This window comes from Suncus etruscus, chromosome 5, assembly GCF_024139225.1.
Source record: "Suncus etruscus isolate mSunEtr1 chromosome 5, mSunEtr1.pri.cur, whole genome shotgun sequence".
Classification (NCBI taxonomy): domain Eukaryota; kingdom Metazoa; phylum Chordata; class Mammalia; order Eulipotyphla; family Soricidae; genus Suncus; species Suncus etruscus.
Window position 1 is genome coordinate 82254923 of NC_064852.1, and position 23978 is coordinate 82278900.

Below are 23978 nucleotides of genomic sequence, written 5' to 3' on the forward strand. Positions count from 1 at the left end.
TGGAGAGGTTAAATTAAGGAAGAAAAAAATTCAAAAGGCATACTCTAAGAATTATAAAATAACATAATAAAGTTGAATCAAAGGTGACTTCAAGAATGGAAGTTTCTATACTATCATAAAGACTAAATTCCCAATAAGAGGAGGAAGATTGTGCAGGAGAGATTGTGTGACTGGATGAGAGGCCCAGAATCAATGCTTCCACAAGATGAATACTGAGGACCACTGGGTATGGCTCCAAAATAAATAGTAAAAGAAAACTAAGTGAGGGCCAGAGCGGTGGTGCTAGAGGTAATGTGTCTGCCTTGCAAGCACTAGCATAGGATGGACCGTGGTTCAATCCCCCGGGGTCCCATATGGTCCCCCAAGCCAGGAACAAGACTTCTGAGTGCATAGCCAGGAGTAACCCCTGAGCATCAATGGGTGTGGCCCAAAAAACAAAAAAAGAAAAGAAAAAAGAAAACCAAGTGGAAGATTAATTCAGGTCAATGTTTTTTAAAAATTTTAGGAACAGTGATTTTAAAATGTTATCTAGTTCCATTTATACCTAGATATGACTCCTTTCGGGCATAACTATCACTTATCAATCTTAATTCCCAGGATTTAATATAATGTCAGGCATACAGTGAGTTGAATGAAGCATTTATAGGAATCAGTGAGCTCTTTGACAATTATGCCTAAACATCCATGAGCTTAAACTCAGCAGGCAATAAAAAAGAGATCTCTGTGCTGAACTTGACATATGAGAAGGCTAAGTTGTTGAATCTGATGCTAAAACAAAATTTCACTTTCTTTGATCAACAAATGTAGTCATGTCTAAGTCATACCATCCTTTATTTAATGGGAAGATATAAGCAGTAAGTCTGGCTAAGACCTTTTCCCAAAACAACCTTAAGCCAGTTTAAATGCCTAAAGTATTTATTTAATTAAGGCCTCAGCAATAAGCATTAAAAGCACAGAGAAGATGACTCTGCCACAGAGGAATTTAAGGGTTAGGAATTGCTGGTTGGCTCTATTTAAAGGAACTATAATACCACACAAGTAGGACTTTTAGGAAAGCCCTACATTGAGTGGTACACCTACAAAAATGAAATCATCTCTTGGATATATTTGTTTGGAAGTGAAATCAACTCTTGAATATAGCTGCATATAATTATCTACCTAGATACCAATGACTTTTGCTAAATATAGTAATTTTGGTTTGAGACAATTATTATGAACGGATGCACTTAATAGCAGTTGGCTCATAGGCCCAACCACAGTATCATCACAGCAGCTTAATTTAGTTTCAAAACTTAGCATGCTTTCAAAACAAACATCTCAACCTTCCACCTAAAACCCAATTCATATTATTAAAAGTTGAAAAGGAGGGTCAGTGAGATATCAAGTATGAGTAATCTTTATATATCAGGTTCACCCCTGCAACCACATAATCCTCCAAGATTCGGGGACAGTTTTTGAGCACAGAGCTGGTAGTAGCAGCCTCCACACCTAGTATCAGTTGGTACCAAACAAAGCAAAATGAAAACAAGTCCAAGAAATTGATCAAACTTGATCACCGATTTCTTATCCAAATAAGAAATAATTTCTTCTTCACTGTACTACCACATTTGACTTTGAATTTATTTAGTAAGAGATTGTTTTGCAGGGATGGAGCTACAGCTCAGCAGACTGCTTGCCTTGCATGTGTGAGACTCTGAGTTAACTCCCTGTGATGGCAAAAAAAAAAAAAAAAAAAGAAAAAAAAAGAAAAGGTCTGCTACTTTTTGTTTGTGGGCCACATCCTATATGGTTTATTTTTGGATCTATGATCAGTGATCACTCCTAGCAGGTGGGGTCCCAGGGATTGAACACAGGGCAGCTATGTACAAGGGAAGCACCCTACTTGCTGTACTATTTAACATTAAAAAGTTTATACTGAAATGAATAAACCCTTATGATACTGACTGATTTTAGAAATGAAAGGCAAGCCCTTTCAGCAGTTTCATATTTATTATCTCACTTAAGACCACAACTACTACAGAAGCAACTTACACTTAATGAAAAAGCAAGTATAGAGAGGTTATATGATAAAGAGCATCTATCAAATAAAGCATTTGAAGGTTACAGTGATGACCCTGTGTCTAGTACTTCTTCATTATAGTTTGTCCTCAGTTTCACAAGTCACTTCTCAGGATAAGGTCCGGAATAGTCTACTACCTACTGCAGTTCTTCATAAGTTAAATACATCACTCAGTCACTCTATTTTTTTCTTTTTAGAAAATCAGTTGTATCTTTTAATGAAGCTTGCTTTGTAACTTCAAGTTACCAGGACTCATAAAAATATGGAATGTTTCACGAATTTGCATGTCATCCTTGCAGAGGGGCCATGCTAATATTCTGTATCATTCCAATTTTAGTATATGTGCTGCTGAAGCGAGCACTCAGTCACTCTCTATTATCTGCTGATATTTCATTCATTTGTGACATGTACTGGGAGTACTCATGTCAATTTTTACTACCCATGAGGTAAGTCAAGGCTTCCATTTTCTATTTTAATTAATGTATTAATTGACTGGTTTTTGGGCCACACCCAGAAGCACCCAGGGGTTACTCCTGGCTCTGTAGTTAGAAATTGCCCTGGCATGTTGGGGGACCACATGGGGATGCCTAGAATCAAACCAGGTCCCTCCTTGGTCTGCCGTATGCAAGGCAAATACCCTACCACTGTGCTATCTCTTCGGCCCCATCATTTTTATATTTTAGAGATCAAAAATATAGGGCATAGTTCATCACAGAGCTTTAGATCAGCAACATGTCCAATAACTGCCCTGAAGTTAATTTCCTTATAACTTAATTATCTTTATAAATAGGGTGATTATGTAACTTATTCTTTCTGGGATTCTGGGGGTGATGGGGGCCCTATTTAATAAAAGCAATGATTGCAAAAGAAAATAACTATTTGAAAGTGTGGACTATAACCACATGGATTTCAAGTTCCAACAAAGGATTAAAGAATAAATTCTTATGGTGACTCTCTAAATCTGACTCTAAATAAATAAAACAAAATTTAATATTTAAAACATGTTTATTCTCAATAAATCTTCAAAGCTAAATGGAATTGCATTGGTTCTAGCTGTTCCTTCTAGACAGATAATGCAATTAGTCTTGATGACGGGAATTCTTAGAACAAACTTAGTTGGTTATATTCATCCATCTTACGCTAACATACATTAAGTAATGAGTTGAAGGAATGAAGCCAAACTCGCAATCATGCCTGTATATTTGTGTAAAACGAAGGCTCTAGCTCACAAAACAAATACAATGAATCTCAAATTTAGAAACACTTGAGTTATATGACAGGAACATTCTAAAGGAAGTAATAAAATTAAGGCTAAATATAATTATTAACAAACTAGATCAGTTTTAAATTGACAGAAGTCTGTTATAAAATACTGAAAACATTTATAAAAGTTATGAAAGGTTAATTTTAGTCACATTAAATGAAGCTTGGTCTTTTGATTTTTAATTTTGTTTTAAGCTAATTATAAATAAGTACCCTTAAATATATGATTTAAAATCACATATTTTAAATCAGTAAAATATAACATAGTAACTCAAACACACCCATATTAACTGAAATATAAAAAATATAAAAAACTGAATTATTACTAATATATTTCCTATAAGCTGTATATATAAATATATACAAAGATAAAATTTTACTGACATGAAAATTAGAAATCATGAACTTAAAAAAAGGAAATCTAAAGTAAAGATAGTCTACAAGACAGTATTAAAATATTACCTGGCAAATCCCACAAAGTCAATATAGGTATATTACATACATATGTATTAATATATATTAGGGTATGTATGGAAATAGTTATTTACCTTATAATCTCTCTTCTTAATAACTAAATAGTCCAAATTTTTTGGTTTGTGTTTATTTTCTACCTTTTTACAATGTGAAAACTTAAAAAAAAGCAAATGTTATTGCTAATGTATAGATGATAGGCTAGAAAACAGAATAACTATCCTAGGTTCAGTTCTTAAATTACAGATTTTTATGCCCACTAACTAAAATCCCAAACTATTATATTGTATACTTAAAATAATTTAACAACTACAAATAAGACTTTGTTTTAAGCAATCACAACTGATCTAAAACATATTTAATGTGCTGTAGATATTCAGTAGTTTAACTCAATCTCTTATATAATGTATTCACAATGCATTGTAACCATTTGACTTTTTTTTTTTTGGTTTTTGGGTCACACCCGGTGGTGCTCAGGGGTTATTCCTGCTCAGAAATAGCTCCTGGCAGGCACAAGTGACCATATGGGACACCGGGATTCGAACCAACCACCTTTGGTCCTGGATTGGCTGCTTGCAAGGCAAATGCTGCTGTGCTATCTCTCCAGGCCCCATTTGACATTTTCAATACGTGTACATCTTACGGTTGTAATTCTTCTGAGATCCATATTGATGTGTTATAGCATTTTTTTAAACAGAAATTATCCACATTGATTCAGTAGTCATTTTTCACATTGCACTTTATTAAACCCCAACAGGTGGCGCTGTAATCCATGAAAAAATGTTTGAACTAATTAACTGACCCACCCAAACTAGTCATGTGCTAAGATAGTCTTTTACAAACATAACCCAAAGAGGAAAGTTGACTTTACTGAGGTTACACAATAAGTTACAGAGTCAATGATAGAAGCTTAATTTTTCCATGTTTACTCATTTATTACTGTTTTATAGTATTACAGAATTTCAAGCATTTACCTTCAAACTTCTTTCTATATATTTTTTAAAATAATAATTTCTTTAGTTAAGCACCATGGTTACAAATATGTTCGTAATTGGGTTTCAGCCATAAAGTGCCTTTTCTAAATGTGCAAATGATTATCACCCTCTCACCAACTAAAATTCCACTGTCATCCTAGTCAAAAGAGTTGTTTCTCATTCCTTCATTCTCTTCCCTTTTTACTCAAAAACCTTCATAGTATTAATAAAATCTAGGAGTTAGTTGTTTGGTTTTTTTTTTTTTTTTTTAGTTTTTTTTTTTTTTTTAGTTTTTTTTTGTTTCAAGTTCCATGCTTTATGTATGTTTTCACTCATGGCATTTTCACATGTGCTCAAATCAAAACCACATTTCTATTAAAGCACATCAGAAAAATCTCTTCTGTGGCAAATGATGCTAATTTCATTCTTCCCCCAAATAGCAAAGTGTGCTGATACAGGCATAATATTCCCATTAAACTTCCCAAAATATCATTTACATATTCTGGGAAAAGAAAAAGTAAATATTCTGTGAAGAATAAGTACATGCTGGCCAACTGCCTGATTTTAAAAAGTAATAGTGTGATACATAAATGCTCCCCCATATTTTCTAATTATCTATAGTGGCTATAACAGTTCATTCTCATGAAAAGTTAATATTTCTCAAATGCTGGCATCCACTCTCAAAATGTGATGTATGATGCTACATTTTCTGGATAGAGAAGCACCCCAGCAACTTGTCTCTGAAAAGCTTTATTTTGGGGTTTTTTTTAGAGGGGGGAGGGCCAGCCAGTGGCAAACACCCTATCACTGTGCTATCTCTCTGCCCCCCCAACAAGCTTTAATGTCCCCTGCTGGTAAGGCACAGTTATTCTGTCTGGTGAGAAAGATCATTTATTTTATGAATCTATACATGTATATACATACATATATCCACAGATATAGAGATAAACTTCTACATCTATATCTATGTAGTTATTTCTCTGTATCAGCAGGTACTATAATTCAAACCCCCAGTGGTTATCTGAAACTGGATAATACTGAACTTTATGTATACTATTATTCCTGTAATATATGCTTAACAATAGTTTGATTCATAATTTAAGCATTCTAAATATAAACAATGAAATATCTATAATCTAGTATATTAAAAACAACATAAATGTGATCTCTCTTAAGATAGAGTCTAGGGGACCGGAGAGATAGCATGGAGGTAAGGCGTTTGCCTTTCATGCAGAAGGTCAATGATTCGAATCCCGGCATCCCATTTGGTCCCCCCAAGCCTGCCAGGAACGATTTCTGAGCATAGAGCCAGAAGTAACCCCTGAGCGCTGCTGGGTGTGACCCAAAAAACAAAAACAAACAAAAAGATACTTAGAGTCTGTTACATTTTGGGTCTACAGCTGATTTAAGGTAACTGCTGTTACCCAAATCTTGGAAAATAACACATGGCTAGGAGAAAGCTACAGAGTATACCTGAATATTTGTGCGCACGCACATACACACACACACACACACACACACATACACACACACACACACACAGATCAGCCTTTTATACTATTTGTAATCTGTTTGTAAAATATTTAATTTTCCTGTACTTCAATCTAATCATTTACAATAAAAGGATACACAGAAATATGGAGATTTTAAGAATTTTATTGCAGCTAGTCTCAATATAAACAAAAGAGGAAGATACAAGGTAATTCTTGGTCATTAAATAAGAAGCTAATCACTAAGATCTGGTATCAAAAAAATTTTTTGTTATTATTTTTCAGTACTGAGAATCAGACCCAAGGTCTCATTACACACAAGGGAAGTGCTCTACCACTGAGCTACACTTCAGCTCTCACATAATTATTAGGCCAGCATAAAACTTGCATCCTAATCCAGGCAGCAAAAGTTTAGTGTCAACCTTAAGCCTTTTACAACATCTTACCTTACTGTGTTTTCTAATGTGAATAAGCTCTTTGGTGAAGAATTAATGTACAAACAGGGCATTCTTCTAAAGATAATGCTATGCATTCACATTCTCACAAATGGAACATTCTGAGCATACCTCTGCCTGTGTTGTGACAACATATGACAGAAGGAAATCTCTCAAAAATCTTCCCCAAATATATGTTTAGAGAAAAATATTTTTGAAAAGTTACATGAAGCTTAAGTTTGCTAAATATTAACTTAGGTATAAAAATTTTTTTATTTTTAAAGACATAATATAATAAAAATCAGTGTAAGGCAGAAATATCCAGATGAATTACAAAAATGTGTTCTAAAAAATTATTTTAAAGAGCTCTAACAATAACATTGTAAAATGATTTTCTTTTTGTAAAATGATTTAAGAAAATCTGATTCACATAAATTACATAAAAATTATCCTTTCCCAAAACTCTCACCAAATTACTTTGTTGTTGTTGTTATTTGATTTTGGGCCACATCCAGTGATGCTCTGGAGTTACTCCTGGCTATGCACTCAGAAATCACTCCTGGCTTTGGGGACCATATTGGATGCTGGGGATCAAACCGAGGTCTGTCCTGGGTCAGCCACATGCAAGCAAACCCCTACCTCTGTGCTATATAGCTCTGGCCCCATGACCAAATTACTATAACATTCGGTTAAAAGGTTTTTAATTCCTGAATTTAATTTTACTTTATATTTATTATAATAATAAATTATAAATAAAATCTTCACTTTGGGTACATTTTTTTTCAGAAATAGGATACTTTTTCTATTTAAAAATTCTTTCTGTCGTTTTAAATATTCGGAAACTTTGTTATTTTTAAGTAAATCATCAGGGTATAACATTCTTTTTTTTTTTTTTTTTTTTGATTACACCTGGCAGCACTCAGGGGTTACTAGAAATCGCTCCTAACAGGTTCAGGGGACCATATGGGATACCGGGAATTGAGAAGGGGTCTGTCCTGGGTTGGCTATTTGCAAGGCAAACACCCAACCACTTTGCTATCTCTCCAGCCCCAGGGTATAACATTCTTAAATTATACTGTTAAGATACACCAAATGGCATTCAAAATATCTAGAATTGGGGCCAGAGAGAATCCCAGGTTTCAGTGATCCTCCCTGGTAGTCAGGAAGTAACCCCCTAAGCATTACTGGTATGCTCACACACACACACTCACACAAATGAAATAATATTAAAAAACCAACTGAGAAAATGTATTGAGAAAACAAAAAATCCTGCAAGTATCAGTTTTGATTCAAATGTCTCTTCCACAAACACAGTTTGCAATCTCTTACAGTTAAGGCCTTTATATAAGAGATTGGGAAAATAATATTTATATTATTTTCATTAATTTAACAAATGCCTATTATAAGAAGCTAAGTGCTATGGTATAAGTTAATAACTTCCTCGTGTATCTTATTGCTTAGTTAAGAAGAGAAAATCTGGGGCCGGGCGGTGGCGCTGGAGGTAAGGTGCCTGCCTTACCTGCGCTAGCCTAGGAGACGGACCGCGGTTCGATCCCCCGGCGTCCCATATGGTCCCCCAAGCCAGGAGCGACTTCTGAGCGCATAGCCAGGAGTAACCCCTGAGCGTTACCGGGTGTGGCCCAAAAACCAAAAAAAAAAAAAAAAGAAGAGAAAATCTACATACAAATAGTAACATAGGACAATATAAGGACTATCAATAATATAATGTATCAGTGGCATTTAATAGTCACTGCTAATTCTAGAAAATTGAGTCTTTACATTAAAAAGACAAAGAGGGCCCGGAGAGATAGCAGAGCGGCATTTGCCTTGCAAGCAGCCAATCCAGGACCAAAGGTGGTTGGTTCGAATCCCGGTGTCCCATATGGTCCCCCGTGCCTGCCAGGAGTAACCCCTGAGCAACGTTGGGTGTGGCCCAAAAACCAAAAAAAAAAAAAAAAGACAAAGAGATACATAGTATAGGGGTTAATGATTGCCTTGCATCCCACCAATCCAGTTCATTGCCTGGTACCACAGACGGTCCCATAAGCACCAAGAAGGATTATTCCTGAGCACAGAGCCAGAAGTAGTCCATGGGTACCACCAGGTGTGGTAGGTCAAACACCTGACCTTTCCCTCAAAAATACCACTTGAGCTAAATAAATGAACTGAAGAAAGTGTGAGTCATGAGGAATTTTTACAAGGGCATGGAGTTATAAAAAATAAAATATCTATACAACAAAGAATCATGAGGCTGAAGCTTAAGATACACAAAGAGAAGCAGTAAAGGAAAAGCCTACTTAATTTCATGGAAGAAAACACTATGTCCCAATCTCCAGGCTTGGAAATTTAAACTTCCTTCAGTTGGTATTGAATTGCTATTGCAGTCTTGGATCAAAGGCAGTGCCTAATACAGAGGGGTGTTTTAGCCTGAGTAATCAGTGAGTACAGGATAAATAAAGAGCCCAGGGTTAAGGAAAGCAGTTTTCATAAAAAATGGAGGACAGTTGTGCCAGGCACTGATAGTGTTTCATTTAATCCTAATAACAATTCACTTACAAAACATTTTTATAGATAAGAAAACAGAGGCAAATAAACAGTTGTTAACCTGTTTGTGTGTGTGTGTGTGTGTGTGTGTGTGTGTGCGCGCGCGCGCGTGTGTGCGCGAGCACATGCGTGCAAGTGCACATTTTAAGCTGATTGATGGAAAACTACTAAGGTTTAGGTAATAGGAAGTTAAATATATTAAAAGGATTTTTTTTAAAAAAAAAGTGATAAAACTATTTCTTTATCACTACAAATGTAGTAGAAATGATTGATGAAGACTCCAGTGAAATTTAAAGAAAAATAGGGTGCCCTGAAACAGTCAAAATTAGACTTAGATGATAAAGAATAAAATGATTAAAGAGGGGCCACAGCGATAGCACAGCAGAAGAGCGTTTGCCTTGCATGGCTGACCCAGGACTGACCTGGGTTCAATCCCCAGCCTCTCATATGGTCCCCCGAGCCAGGAGTGATTTCTGAGTACATAGCCAGAAGTAACCCCCAAGAGTCACCGGATGTGGCCCAAAAGTAAAACAACAACAAAATTAATAAAGGTAAGTGAGGAGCCTGAGAGATGGCATGGAGGTAGGGTGTCTGCCTTTCATGCAGAAAGACGGTGGTTCGAATCCCGGCATCCCATATGGTCCCCAGAGCTTGCCAGGAGCCATTTCTGAGCATAGAGCCAGGAGTAACACCTGAGCGCTGCCGGGTGTGACCCAAAATCTAAACAATAAAAATAAAATAAAGGTAAGTGGGCAAGTTAAGTATCCAAAAGATTGTGTTCAAAGAGCAAACCTGAAGCTATCAGCATGAGTCAGCTCTGAAGGCGGAGATAAGACCATACCTGTAAAATGAAAAAGGGATGGTGAAGGCAGGCCCCCACCATTAAGAAGAGAGCAGGAAAAGTTAACCATGTGAAGCATGTAGCAGGAAGTCTAAAATAATGGATATAGGGCACAGGATATACTGAAAGGCCAATGATTCTAATACTGAAGTCACCAAGTTAAAAAAAAAAAAATATATATATATATATATATATATATATATATATATTATATAAATATATATATATATATATATATATATATATATATATATATATATATATATATAAAAGCCCAGGAGGTTAACAGCAGGGAAAACAGCAGATAAGCAGTGATTGGTAAGTTTAAGGAAAAAATATTAAACTTAGGAGTATTTGATGGGGCCTGTCAGCATCAGTGAAAATCTAAGAGAAATGATGTCAATTCATTTTTAGCTGTGAATTCAAGAAAAACAAAAGGAAATCACCTTTATAATTCTACATCCATTAGCATTACCACTTTAAAAACCAGGTCAATGGTAGCAATTCAAAGCTGAAAATGAAGGCCACTAACTTAAACTTTAAAAAAAACTCCTTCTTTGAGCAGGACAATACTGGTGATTATGTGTGTCTGAGGAACAGGCACCACCAGAAGGACAGTTTCAGGTTTCTTATCCTCAAAATTACTGTGCAAAAAACTTTGAACACAAATCTGTAAAAATACTGTTTAAATTTAATGAAATTTAACATACAATATTGTGAACTGTTTGCTAATGATGAACTTTCCTATTTTCATGCACTTCTAGTAATTAGTAAAGTAATATAGTACCCTGATAATTCTTACATTTACTTTAAATTTTTCCTAGATAAAGCTGCCTAATAAGCATACAATGCCCCAAAATGTTGCTTACTTCATCATTTGTTCTAAATATATACTTACAATACTAAGACCAAAATAGCTTAAATTTCTAATACAGATCTCCTGACAACAAATGAACAGTTGATGGCAGAAGGTGAAACGAAATCCAACATACAATTCATGTAATTTTCCACTTCAAAATGAATGGAAAATTACATTTGTTTTTTTCTCCTTTTTACATTTTGTTATAAAGGTATTAAAAATATCAGTTTCTGGGCTGCAGCAATAGCATAGTGGGGATGACTTGCATTTGGCTGACCTGGGCTCAGTTCCCATCATCCCACAGGGGCCCTGAGCCTGTTAGGAGTAATTCCTGAACACAGATCCAGGAGTAACCCTTGAGCACTGTTTGGTGTGGCCCCAAAACAAAAAATATATATCAGTGTCTTTAATTATACTTTATTTCTTGCTAGGTTAAAGTTTAACTTTAAATTTATATTTAGAACATACATTTTTTAGTAAGTTAAATTATTCAAAGTAGTAAATTTTGCCAAGTTTTTATGTTTTGATAAGTAAGAGATAATGGCATCATAAAAGTAGTTACTAACTTTGACAAAAGCAACTTTAGAAGCAACTTTAGAAATGGGGTCTGAGTGGCCAGAGCGGTGGTGCTAGCAGTAAGGTGTCTGCCTTGCCCGCGCTAGCCTAGGAGGGACCTCGGTTGGATCCCCCGGCGTCCCATTTGGTCCCCCAAGACAAGAGTGATTTCTGAGCACATAGCCAGGAGTAACCCCTGAGCGTCCCCAGGTGTAGTCCAAAAAACAAAAAAAGAAAAGGAGTTTGAGAGGAAAAATATAATTTGGAGAGAAAAGAATTACATTTTCATTTCTTTTGTTTTGTTTTGATTTGTTTTTGTTTTTGGGTCACACCCGGCAGCGCTCAGGGGTTACTCCTGGCTCTACGCTCAGAAATGGCTCCTGGCAGGCTCGGGGAACCATATGGGAGGCTGGGATTGGAACCACCAACCTTCTATATGCAAGGCAAATGCCTTACCTCCATGTTATCTCTCCGGCCCCAGAGCCCCGTTTTCTTATTGGTCACAACTTGTTTGGGAAGTTTGACTTACAAAATGAATATTGTAATAATTGTTCTTCTGGGAAAGTCTCTTTAAAATTTTAGACTAAGGGCCAAGGCAATGGACTGAAGAGTTAGATCACACGTTGTACACATGGAACCCTGGGTCCGAACATTCCCCTCTCCCACCTGCACAGCATGATCTCTAAGTGTAGCCTCCCCTTCATCCATCTAATAAGTGAGTAACAATTGGAGCTAGAGAGAAAATACAGTGGAATGGGCTCCTGCCTTGCACAGAACTGAGTAGAATTTAAACCCCAAGTCTCTCAATTCTTGCCATGAGTAATCCCTGAGCACTGATGAGTGTGGCCCAAAACAAAAAAAAATAAATGAGTAACAAAATATAAAATATAATGATATATATAAATATAAATGAGTAACAAAATATAAAATAGTTATAAATTTTATGAGAGGTATGGCTGGGGTCGTGGAACCCATTACATTCCTATCAGACACTGTAGATTCGTGGAGAGAAAACTCACAGGGCCGGAACACATGGTTTGCTTGTGGGAGGTTGAGTTTAATCCTCCCTCACTGTCCTCTGAACCTGCAAACACATGTGGCCCAACAACAAAAAACTGATAGAAAACTTTGAGTATTTTAAAGTAACTTTAAAAAATAAAAAGATAACAAATTCAGCAATCAATGAAATATTTTGTCAAAGAAAAAAAATCTGTCAAAGAAATATTGGACATAGGGTTTCAATCACAGAGCAGGAAAAGAAGTCTCATACTTCCTCTACCCCATCATACCTGCCATGAACAGTAGTAGATTTGATAATATCCCCAGGTAGAACTACTAAGAGTTCAATGTCTCTATCTATCGTATTTTCTTTCTGTTCCATGATGAAAGCAGAATCATCAACTGAAGAGGCATCGATGCATTTGGAATCAGCAGGGGGGAGTGGAGCCTTGGCTTTTGGTTTTCTCCTAAAATGAAAACAAACACAAAAAGTAAAATATGTGTATTTTTAAAGTAACTATAATATGGCCTATTTTTTCCAAAACAAAATGTATATATGTATGTATATTGCATATACATATATTTTATATCAAGATAAAATATGCAGCAAAATGTTATGTTAGTTTCTTACAGATAATGGAATATTTTTTAACTGGATAACAGTGCCTATATCTTTAACCAGATAACAGTGCCTATATTTCTTGGTAATAATTAAAAAGAAAAAATTTGCTATTTGTCTCCACTAAGTTTCAGTTAATAAGTATAACTAGTTTTCTTTATGAGATACACCCAAGAAAGCTCTACTGTCTTGGGGCAGGATTGTACCTCAGTAGCAGGGCAATTTGCTTTGCATTGCGGGGCTCTAGGTTTTAAACCCTTGGCACTTCAAATCCCCTGCCAGACAATACAAAACAAAAAAAATCTCATTCATAAGTCAGCTAAAAACATACCAACTCTCCAAAGTCCCTCTAATAAATTTTTTTCTCAATACAGTGCATGCAAACGATTCCCTATATATAATTTTCATCCCATTTATCTCAATAGCAGTTTCTTATTCTACCTGCATTTATAACTCTCTATCTGGAGTAAGAGTTTGTACTTTCTACTGTTCTTATCAATAAACAATAAATTTTGAATATTTAATGAATTATATATATATATATATTTATATATATATTTTGGTTTTTGGGCCACACCCGTTTGACGCTCAGGGGTTACTCCTAGCTATGAGCTCAGAAATCGCTCCTGGCTTGGAGGGATCATATGGGACACCAGGGGATCAAACCTCGGTCTGTCCTAAGCTAGCGCTTGCAAGGCAGACACCTTACCTCTAGCACTACCTTCCAGGCCCCGAATTATATTTTTCTTCAATAAAAACTGTTACAAATTATTAAATGTATCTAAAGCCACTTAATGACTCATTTGAAAGGTGTAGGTAACCTAAAAAATTTCACATGCCAATTCAATGATTTGATTGAAAAATATAACAAAGTATAAATAATGACATACATTTCTAAAATAAAGAAATCAGTTGGTCAATTTAAAAAACTTTGGGCTAGAGCGATAACACAAGCGGTAGGGCATTTGCCTTGCATGCAGAAGACCTGGGACAGACCTAGGTTTGATCCCCAATATCCCATATGGTCTCCAACCCTGCCAGGAGCAATTTCTGAGCACAGAGCCAGGAGTAACCTCTGGTGTAACCCAAAAAAACAAACCAAAAAAAAACCAAACTTTATAAATAAGTGACTTGATTTAAAATGCTATGTAAACAAATACAAATTTTAAGACAGTATAATGTAAAGATTATAGATTATATTGGCAAAATAATTTTAAATATTCATTTTAAATCTACATATATATTTGAATATACATATGTAAAACATAGACATAACTTGTACACTTAAAAGAGTTATCAGAAGAATGTTTTCCGAATTTATTATATAGATTTATCCCAGCTTAAAAAAATCAAGTCCAATTTTACATCTATATATGATGTATATCTATATATAGATGTATATATCTTTATAGATATTGTATAGATTGAACTTTAGATTACTCCTCCCAGGTGGCACTAGAGGTAAGGTATCTATCTGCCTTGCAAGAGCTAGCCAAGGACAGACTGCGGTTCGATCCCCCGGAGTCCCATATCGTCCCCCCAAGCCAGGGGAAATTTCTGAGCACTTAGCCAGGAGTAACCCCTGAGCATCAAATGGGTGTGCCCCCCCAAAAAAAAGATTACTCCTCCCAGAATCTACAAATCAAATACTTGCCTTGCCAACTCTTTATGTCTCAATATCACAGTTCCTTAATTTATAAGAACAACAAAAACAAAAATACCTCTTTTACATGCAGACTACACAATTTAATTTATTGACAAATTTAGGTTTATTTTGTTCTGTTGACAAATTCTATCACATTATATAAAACTGGCTTTATAGAGAAGGTAAGAGAATGGAACAGAATTGAATGAAGAGGGAGTGCAAGGGAGGGAATGGGAAATAAAGGGTAGGGCGGAGAAAGAAAAAAGGGAAAAAGAAATAAAAAAAATAAGTCAAATCAATACCCTATCTCTTACTTTCACCTAAGTTTATAATCACCCTCCCTTACCTCTTTCTGACTTCTCCAACCCCTTTCCTTACTTTTTTCTTATGTTTCTGCATACCAATCCTCTAACTCTTACCTTTTTCTAGAACTTCCTAGAATGTTTCTCAAAAACCCTAACATTTCTAATTTTATGTATTTGTGGGCCACAACCAGCACTCTTCAGGACTTACTCCTGATTCAGCACTCAAGAACCTCTGACAGGCTTCCAGGAACCATATAGGTTGCCAGGTATCAAACCAGCATCCCTTTACTTACTATACCCTATCTGCTATCTGCATCCCCTTACCTGCTGCTTGAACCCCAAAACCTGACTATTTCAGTCTTTAAATATTAAGATAATACTTTCCTTTTTTTAAGTGTAAAAGTCAACAAAGTCAACATCTTGTTTTTTGCTTTGCTTTTTGCTTTAGGGCTTACCAGCCATTAACAAGCTTACTCATCATGTCTCATGATAAAGAGTAATCTATCAGCACATTTCACTCTAGAATTGCTTTCATCTCAATTAGAAATTGGAAATTCCTTTCTTTTACTTTCTGAGGCTCTTTTCTCTTTTTTGGAAAGGCTACATTTTCACATAAACTCTCTACCTTAAATTTAAAAAAAGTAAAAAAAGTAAAAGGAATCAACTCATTAGAAAATAGGAATTTGTTTCCAAGGTCATAACTATATATTTGCAAATACAAAATATCTTTGGAACAATACTTTACACATAGTAGGCATTCATATTTACTGAATGAATGAGTTTTTTTTAAGACTGGTTCCCATAAAAATGAAGCATCTAAGCAAGGAAAAAAATATTACCTGTTTAATTTTTAGAACTGACATTTTTGAAATATTAAAATTGAGTGGACAAAGAGAAAATACTGGGGGTTAAGTGTTTGCCTTGTATTTGGCCAACCTTGCTTAGATACATGGTACATCATATGAACCCTAAACACCACCAAGAATGATTCTGAGCAGAGCGAAAAGAAAGCCCTGAATTTCACCTGGTGTGGCCCAACACCCACCTTTCCACTGCAAAATATTAGAACTATATACCGTAAAAACCATACACTAACTGTAACTCAATCATGAACAGCTTTATCTGTAAAACAACAACAACAACAACAACAACAGCAACTGTAGTATCAACCTTGTAACTATGGTATTTAAATAAATAAAAATTGTAAAAAAAATAGTTGGAACTAAAGAATACACTCTGGAGTCTAGCGATAGTATAGCAGATAGGGCATTCGTTTTGCATGTGCCCGACCTGAGTTTGATCTCTGGCATCCCAAATGATCTCCTGAGCCTGCCAGGAATAATTTCTGAATGCAGAGCAAGAAGTAACCTGAGAGCAACAGGGTGTGGCTCGAAAACAAAAACCAAAAACAAAATAAACAAAACAAAAAAAAAGACTTGATTTTATTAGTAAGGAGTAATTGGAAGGCTGGAGACTTGGTTTAATGGCTGAGAACCAACTTTGCATATGGGAGGGCCATCAGCCAGAGGCAGGAAGAGCAAAGGAATAGATACAGCAGACATAGGCTTTCAAATTAAGTGAGTTGAAGAAAAACTTCCTGATGTTCTGGAGACAAAAAATCCCATCCCCTGAGGTCATCATTCTAGGCATCTTCCCATAGCTAAGCACTGATGATTCCTTTGATTTTATATATACATACATATTACTGAAAGGTTGCCAACCTGATTTTATCTACCTGATGCAAACCTAATTTTCCTCTTAATTGCTCTAGAGGCTACTCCAATCTTTCCCAGGATCTTTCCAGAATCACCCATTCTGGGAATAGTGATCAGTCTTCAAGGTTCAAACTAAGTCAGAACTCCTCCTTACAACAATGTAAGGCAGTAAATCACAGCTTTAATGTTCTGCATATGTGTGAGGCTGTCTAATTTCCCTAAGTACTTTGAATCTATAATGAAAATTCATCTCTAATAACTAAAGATAGTTCTAATTTTAAAAAGTGGGGGTGTGTGGGGACCAGAACAAAGCACTAATTGAAATATTATTTACATAAGCTATCTTAGTGTTCCTTATAGTACTTGAAATACTAATTTGTCACCTTTGGTCCTGAAACACTGAGAAGCATATGTAAATCAGACTAAGATCCTTCCACAATGAATAGGGAAGACTATTAGGGAACAGGGAAATAGAATGCATAAATAATTAGAAAATACAAAGCAGAAAAGGCATCCAAAAAAGAAAGGAAAACAACCTGGAAAATTCAGAGTTCATAACAAAATGAAAAACAGGTTCTGTGGGGATTATGAAGCAGGTTTCTGAGTAAACTTCAGAGAAGAGATAAGTGTCCCAGTTCTTGAATGCAAAGTACACTTTAAAAAGCTTATAAGAACATTTATTTATATGTTGCTTCTTTGCTGTGATCTATTTTTAGTACTTTTAGTAATGTACTTAACTAGTGAAAATCTGCTAGCTATATTATACTAGTGAAAAAAATCATCTGTAGTCCAGGACTTTGATTGATTCCTCAACAGATTGAGACTTTTGGGACAGTGATAGTACCACTTGGAAAGTGTTTATCTCATACATGGCTGATTCAGGTTCAATCCCTGGTATACCCCACATTGTCTCTGAGCCCCATCAGGGGTTATCTGTGAGGGCAGAGCGAGGAGAAAGCACTAAGCACTGCTAAATATAACCCAAATTAAAAAACAAACTTATTTTTTTAATTAAAAATATGAGTTTTAAGTCTTGGGACATTACTAAGCTGTTTTGATTTTTTTTGGGAGGGGGCTTGTTTTGTTTTGGTTTTGGTTTGGTTTGGTTTTCAGAACACACTTTTTAATAGTAGGACTCTCCTAGCTTGATGGCGCTCAGGAACCATATGATGCCAGAGATCAAATCCAGGGTTGCTGCATGAAAACATATACAAACCAAGCCAGTGCATATCTATGGCTCTATCAATAATTTAAAGTCACAGAAATTACCACTGAAATCCTTCCATTTCTTTTATATTTTTGGTTTTTGTGCTAAACCTGGTAGTAGCCAGGGAATATTCCTAGGTCATTGTTTTAGAGTTGCCCCTAGTGGGGGTCAGGTAACTATGCAATGAAAGGAATCCAACCTAGGGATTATGTATACAAATCAACACAAATATGTATGCTAACCCTTTGAGCTATTTCCCAGCTATTTCCACCTCAGTTAAATAGAAATGTTTGAGCTAGTATTCATTACCAAGGGATTTTTCACATAAGCTCTTCTTCCATTGGTGGCCTAGTTAGGTATCTGTTTTGACTCCTTAGAGACTGCTATTTTGACAATAAACAATAGCAAATTTCACAATAGAATGAGTGAAGTTGAGGTTATACTGAAAAAGATACCTATAGCATAAAAATGTATGTGAAATAAAAATTAATTACAACTTATAAAATAACAGTATATTACATATTTAAGCAAAATTTTTAATTAAAACTATTTTAATATTGTACAAGAGAGATAATAAAGAGGTTAAGGCACTTGCCTTACAAACAGCAATTCCCAGTTTGATTCCTGGTGCTACCTATGAAGCATAAATATGGTACAGAGTACCCCCAAAGTCCGAAGTCCCCAAAGACTGGAAGTAGGCCAGAGCACCAAGAGGTATTGTCCAAACCTTTCTGTGCACCCCCCCATTATTTCAATATTACATTCACTTTCTATAATGAAAATTATTTATTTATTTTTTGTTTTGGGGCCACACCCAGTGATACTCAGGGGTTACTCCTGGCTATGTGCTCAGAAATTGCTCCTGGCTTGGAGGACAATATGGGATGCTGGGGGATCGAACCACAGTCTGTCAGGCCCCTATAATAAAAATTAAAGTACAATTTCACACTATAAAATATACTAAAATAACAGAACTTGAATCTTAACACTGGGGGATTGAACCACGTTAGCACATGCAAGGCAAATGCCCTACTACTTGTGCCACCATTCCAGGCCCTGTTATTGTTTTAATAACAGAATTTATATCCTTTGTTAAGATTCAAGTTCTATTATTTTAGTATATTTTATAGTGTGAAATTGCACTTTAATTTTCATTATAGGGGCCAGAGCGGTAACATATGCAGTAAGGTGTCTGCCTTGCCTGCGCTAGCCTAGGACAGACCCCAGCATCCCATATTGTCCTCCAAGCCAGGAGCAATTTTCTTCATCAATCCTTTTGCCCAATTCCTAAAGATAGAATATTTCAAGACTTCTTCTGCGCCCTATCTCTTTTTACAATCTCCATTCCCAAGTAACTCAAAGGTAAAGTCTGGAAACAACCCAAATACCTGATAAAAGATTACTGGATAAAGAAACTGTGGTATATCTACATAATGGGATACTACACAGCTCATAGGAAAAATGAAATCAGGAAATTTGCTTATAACATGAATTGCTAAGGAAAGTAATATGTGAAGCAAATTAGTCAGAGGTAGATGGACAGACATAGAATAATCTCACTCAATTGTGAAATATAAGAAAAAGATAGCATGGTAATGATATCCAGAGATAATAGAGATGAGGGTCAGGAGGATCAGTCTATGGTAGGAAGCTTGTCACAAATAGTGGAGCAGTGCAGTTAGGGTAAAGAAGAGACTATTATGACAATGACAGTTGGAACTGATCACTCTTGACAAGAACTAAAGGAGATAAAGCAGAAAGGAGATAAACCAAAAAGCACAATACCCCTTCATTAACAATAGTGCAAAGCTCAGTGTGAAAAAGAAAAAGGAGGAGGGAAAGAGGAGAAAGAGGAGAGGAAGAGAAAGAGAGAGAGAGACAGAGAGACAAAGGGAGATACACACACACAGAGAGTGAGAGAGAGAGAGAGAGAGAGAGAGAGAGAGAGAGAGAAGTAAAATGCCAGCACCAGAGGTAAGTAAGTGGGAGGGTGAGAAGGAAACCCTAGGATATTGGTGATGAGCATTGTACACTGATTAAAGGTGGTGTACATTGCAAAACTGAAACTCAGTCATAACATATGTAATCATGGTGTTTATTTTTTAAAAAAAAAAAGTAAAGCCTTTACCATCTACAACAGGGGTCTTCAAACTTTTTAAAGTGGGGGCCAGGGGCCGGAGAGATAGCATGGAGGTAAAGCATTTGCTTTTCATGCAGGAGATCATCGGTTCAAATCCCGGTGTCCCATATGGTCCCCCGTGCCTGCCAGGAGCAATTTCTGAGCCTGGAGCCAGGAATAACCCCTGAGTACTGCCGGTTGTGACCCAAAAACCACAAAAAATAAATAAATAAATAAATAAATAAATAAAAATAAATAAATAAAGTGGGGGCCGGATTACGGTCCCTTAGAGAGCTGGAGGGCCGGACTATATGAGCTACTAATTCCTACTCACACTGCACATATCTTATATAAATAAAATGAAAACCATTTATAAATAAACAGATCACGATCCAGTATTTCAATGGGAACTGTGGGCCTGCTTTTGGCTAATGAGATGGTCAATGTCCGGTTCCATATTTGTCACTGCCAGCCATAACAAGTGATGCAAGTGGGCATCAGTTAATCTTGATCTGGTTGGAGATTTCAGATGTTTCATTCTTGAAAAAGTCTGTTCACAGGTATAAGTGCTACCAAAGATGGTTACCATTTTGAGTGCATGATTCCTGATATGTGGATATACACTGAGTGTATGTGCTGGCAGGTATCTTGGCAACCAAACAGCGCTTACTGCTGGCGGGCCGGATCAGACTCCTCTGCCGGCCGCATGTGGCCCGTGGGCCGTAGTTTGAAGACCCCTGATCTACAATATAATGACTCACAAATACTTTTTTTTTTTTTTGGGCCACACCCGGTGATGCTTAGGGGTTACTCCTGGCTATGCGCTCAGAAGTCGCTCCTGGCTTGGGGGACCATATGGGACACCGGGGGATCGAACCGTGGTCCATTCAAGGCTAGCACAGGCAAGGCAGGCACCTTACCTCTAGCGCCACCGCCTGGCCCCACAAATTCTTATATTTAGCTCTGACCTATTTATTGAGCTCTGATTTAAATGTCAATAATCTTATGGTCATTTCTATTTGGATGTTCCATAAGCACCTCACTTTAATTCTCCTCTCCATTCTACCAGCCATCTATTCTTTCCCAAATTTATCCCCTAATCCTCTACTTTTATGGAACCCTAAAGCCACCACAATTAACTGAAGCAAAAATTCCAGTTGTATTTTGATTCTTCTTTGTCTCTATATCCTATTATATGTCATCAGTATTTGTTATAGGCTTAAGTATAAAACAATGTAAGAGCTGGGGATATAGCTCAAAGGCATAGCATGTGCATCACATTTTAAGGACCAGGCTTTGATCAAAAAGAACCCGTGCACATTTTATTGGCTTCTCACTAGTACCCAAGTTATTAACTTAGTATCTGTTGCTTTACATATTTCAGTAGCCGCCTGAACATTTTCTCCACTTTCTGTTCTTGTCCTCTAACATCTGTCTGCATTAGTCAGAGTGATATTAAACACATAAATCAGGGGTTGGGGATGTAACTTGATGGCCAAACACTTGTTTGGCATGTGTTAGGCCCTGGATTTGATTTTAGTAACATATAGTCCCTGAGTATGGGACATCTGGGAACAGCTCCTAAGCACTGAGTCAGGAACTGTCTCCACCCCCAGCACTATTGTTGTGTGGCCCCAAACCTAAAATAACTAAGTTCACATTCCAGCTATAATCCCTCACTGGATTCCAGTGCACCAGAGCCAAATTCCTTTTCTTGGCTTAAGACTCTAGATGAGCTAAACGTCTGGTCTCAAAGCAAGACTTCAGAACACAGCAGCAGCATGTAAGTTCTTAGGAAAGTAGCAGATTCTCAGGACTGATCAAAAGGCATAGCAGAAACCTTAGGACAAATTAATGAAAGCTAAGTTTGACAACCTCCAAATGATTCTGATGTAGGATAAAGTCAAGAAACCTGAGAAATTAGAGCACCCTACTTCTTAGTTCCTTCATTCAGCAATCTGGACTTCACACTTCCATTCTTCCCTTTCCTTAAACAGACTTGGAACCAATCTGACAATAATGGTTGGAATCAATTACTATGAACAAGAACTGGGAACTGAAAGGTAGTAAAGTGATTTGCAGTAACAAATGACAGTGCCTAAAAGGGAAAGAAGGAAGGAGGGAGGAAAGGAAGGAGAGAGAGAGAGAGAGAGAGAGAGAGAGAGAGAGAGAGAGAGAGAGAGAGAGAGAGCGAGAGCGAGAGCGAGAGAGGGAGGGAGAAGGAGAGAGAGAGTAAAATATAGAAGCAGGCTGAGGCAGGGGCAGTGGGCAGTAAGGTAATGGGGAAATTGGTAGTGGGAAATGAACAATGAAAGAAAATGATGGTAACATTGTGTGACTGGAACTCAAGTATCAACAACTTTTTAATTCTGTGTATAACCATTAGTTAATTAAAAAATAAAACAACAACAGATCCTGATCCTTGATTTTAGAGGACATGTTTGTTTTTAACAGCAGTAGTCTTTAAAACACCATGGTATTGGAACAGAAACAACCCTCTGACCAATGGAATAGACTTGAATATCCTAAAACTGACCCTCAGGTATATGACCAATTAATCTTTGATAAAGGGGCAAGAAATACAAAGTGGAGCAAGAAAAGCCTATTCAACTACAGGCATTGGAAAAAATTGGTCAACTATAAGCAAAAAAGTGACCTCAGACTAATCTTTAATGGCATGCATAAAAGTCAAATGAAAATGGATTAAATATCTTGATATTATATCTGAAACCAAAAGGTACATAGAAGAAAACATAGGCATAAAACTTGACACTAAAACTATAGGCATTTTCAAGGAGGAAGTATCACTAAGTGGAAACAAAGATAAATAAATGGTGCTACATTAAACTAAGAAGCTTCTGCAACTCAAAGGAAACAGTGACTAGGATACAAATACTATCCACAGAATGGGAGAAACTTGTCACCCAATACCAATCTGATAGGGGGTTAATATTTAAGGTATATATTATATATATTTAATATATATAGAGAGAGAGAAAGAGAGAGAGCTTAACAAAAAATAAATCTAGCCCCATCTAAAAATGGGAAGAAGAAATATACAGACATTATCTCAAAGAAGAAATTCCCCAAAGGCACATGAAAAAGAAATGCTCCACATCACTAATCATCAGGGAGATGCGAATCAAAACAGCAATAAGATATCATCTCACACCACAGAGACTGGCGCAAATCGCAAAGAACAAGAACAACTAGTGCCTTGCAAATGAGGGGAGAAAAGGACTCTCATTCACTGCTGAGAGAAATGTCAACTGGTCCAGCCTATTTGGAAAACAATATTGATATTCTTTCCAAAACCAGAAATTGAGCTTCCATATGACCCAGCACTCCACTCCTAGAAATATACCCTACAAGCCCCTAAACACTATGCATAAAAAAGCCCTCTACATTCCTATGTTCATCATAGCACTATTCACAATTGGCAAAATCTGGAAACAAGTCAAGTGCTCAAAAACAGATGAGTTAATAAAGAAATTGTGGTACATCTAACATGGAACACTATGCAGGTGTTAGAAAAAAATAAAGGCATGAAATTTGCCATAGTGGACAAATAGAAGGAAATTCCATATGAAATTTCACAGGACCTATGACCTATTGCTATTCGTGGCAAGCTTCCTGTCATGGACTGATACTTAAATGATCATTCTGGACAAGACTTGGTTGCCAAAAGTAGATAAAGTAATATGCATAATATTTTAACCCCAGAACTCAGAGTTGCTCCTTATCTTCAAATATTTCTTCCTCAGAGATATTCTCTGACCTCTACAGTAATAGCAATCAAACCTATCCTCAACAACTCAGCCTGCTCCTCAGATGACCTAATTTTGTTCTTATCACATTTATTACTCTAATTCTCTATAC

General features: G+C 36.4%; 1 protein-coding gene and 1 non-coding gene across 4 annotated transcripts in view; both read right to left on the bottom strand.

Annotated features, from left to right (window-relative positions):
* COBLL1 (cordon-bleu WH2 repeat protein like 1) overlaps nucleotides 1-23978 on the bottom strand; it is a 181015-nt gene that overhangs the window by 67839 nt on the left and 89198 nt on the right. For all 3 annotated transcript variants that reach the window (XM_049773782.1, XM_049773781.1, XM_049773780.1), the window contains exon 3: nucleotides 12780-12956. In XM_049773782.1, coding sequence (XP_049629739.1) covers nucleotides 12780-12956 — 177 coding nt within the window. The remainder of the gene's footprint in view (nucleotides 1-12779; nucleotides 12957-23978) is intronic.
* LOC126009701 (U6 spliceosomal RNA) lies at nucleotides 2316-2420 on the bottom strand. The gene has a single exon (XR_007495919.1). It is a non-coding gene; the product is annotated as a U6 spliceosomal RNA (small nuclear RNA).